Source organism: Trypanosoma grayi (genome assembly GCF_000691245.1).
Source record: "Trypanosoma grayi strain ANR4 Tgr_1679_V1, whole genome shotgun sequence".
Lineage (NCBI taxonomy): Eukaryota > Euglenozoa > Kinetoplastea > Trypanosomatida > Trypanosomatidae > Trypanosoma > Trypanosoma grayi.
Window position 1 is genome coordinate 1 of NW_008827297.1, and position 498 is coordinate 498.

The 498-nt window shown below is 48.8% G+C and overlaps 1 protein-coding gene across 1 annotated transcript; it reads right to left on the reverse strand.

The window, feature by feature from the left end:
• Positions 1 to 496, reverse strand: DQ04_16791000 (putative expression site associated gene (ESAG) 4 protein; the record flags this gene model as incomplete). The annotated part of the gene is made up of 1 exon (XM_009317503.1): positions 1 to 496. A coding segment is annotated over one exon (496 nt), but the record flags the coding sequence as incomplete, so codon positions are not given.
• Between the last annotated feature and the right edge of the window lie 2 nt (positions 497 to 498).

Genomic DNA, 498 nt, shown 5'->3' on the forward strand with positions numbered 1-498 from the left:
CAGCCCACAGCGCAGTGCTGTTCTCGATGTCAGTGAACACAAGCGTCACGGGGTCTGTGGGCTCCTTCGGGGCGTTGTTGTTGTCACGACTGCCATTGTGGCAATACAACACCGCTATAAGCACAGCAGCTGTACACAATAGAGATCCACCAGCAATACATATTCCAATTATATCCGGCATGGTAAACGTTGACTCACTAAGTGTCAATCTTGAGTATTGCATTGATGGTGTGACGTGGAGTAACAGCTGAGGTTCTGCCGGATCCAGCACGTGGGACATAGACCACACGGAAATATGTTTTGCACCATAGTTTATATGACAACTCTCTTCACTTGTATAGACAACACATCCACTGTCGTCAAACATTCCGTACTGCATGTCGTCCACCGCCAATATGATATTGGTGTAAAAGAAGTCGGCCAAGAGACTTGCACCAACCTTGTCCATTCGAGCAGCAACTGAACGCATCAGCCTCACAGTAGCGAAGCCCCTCAGCG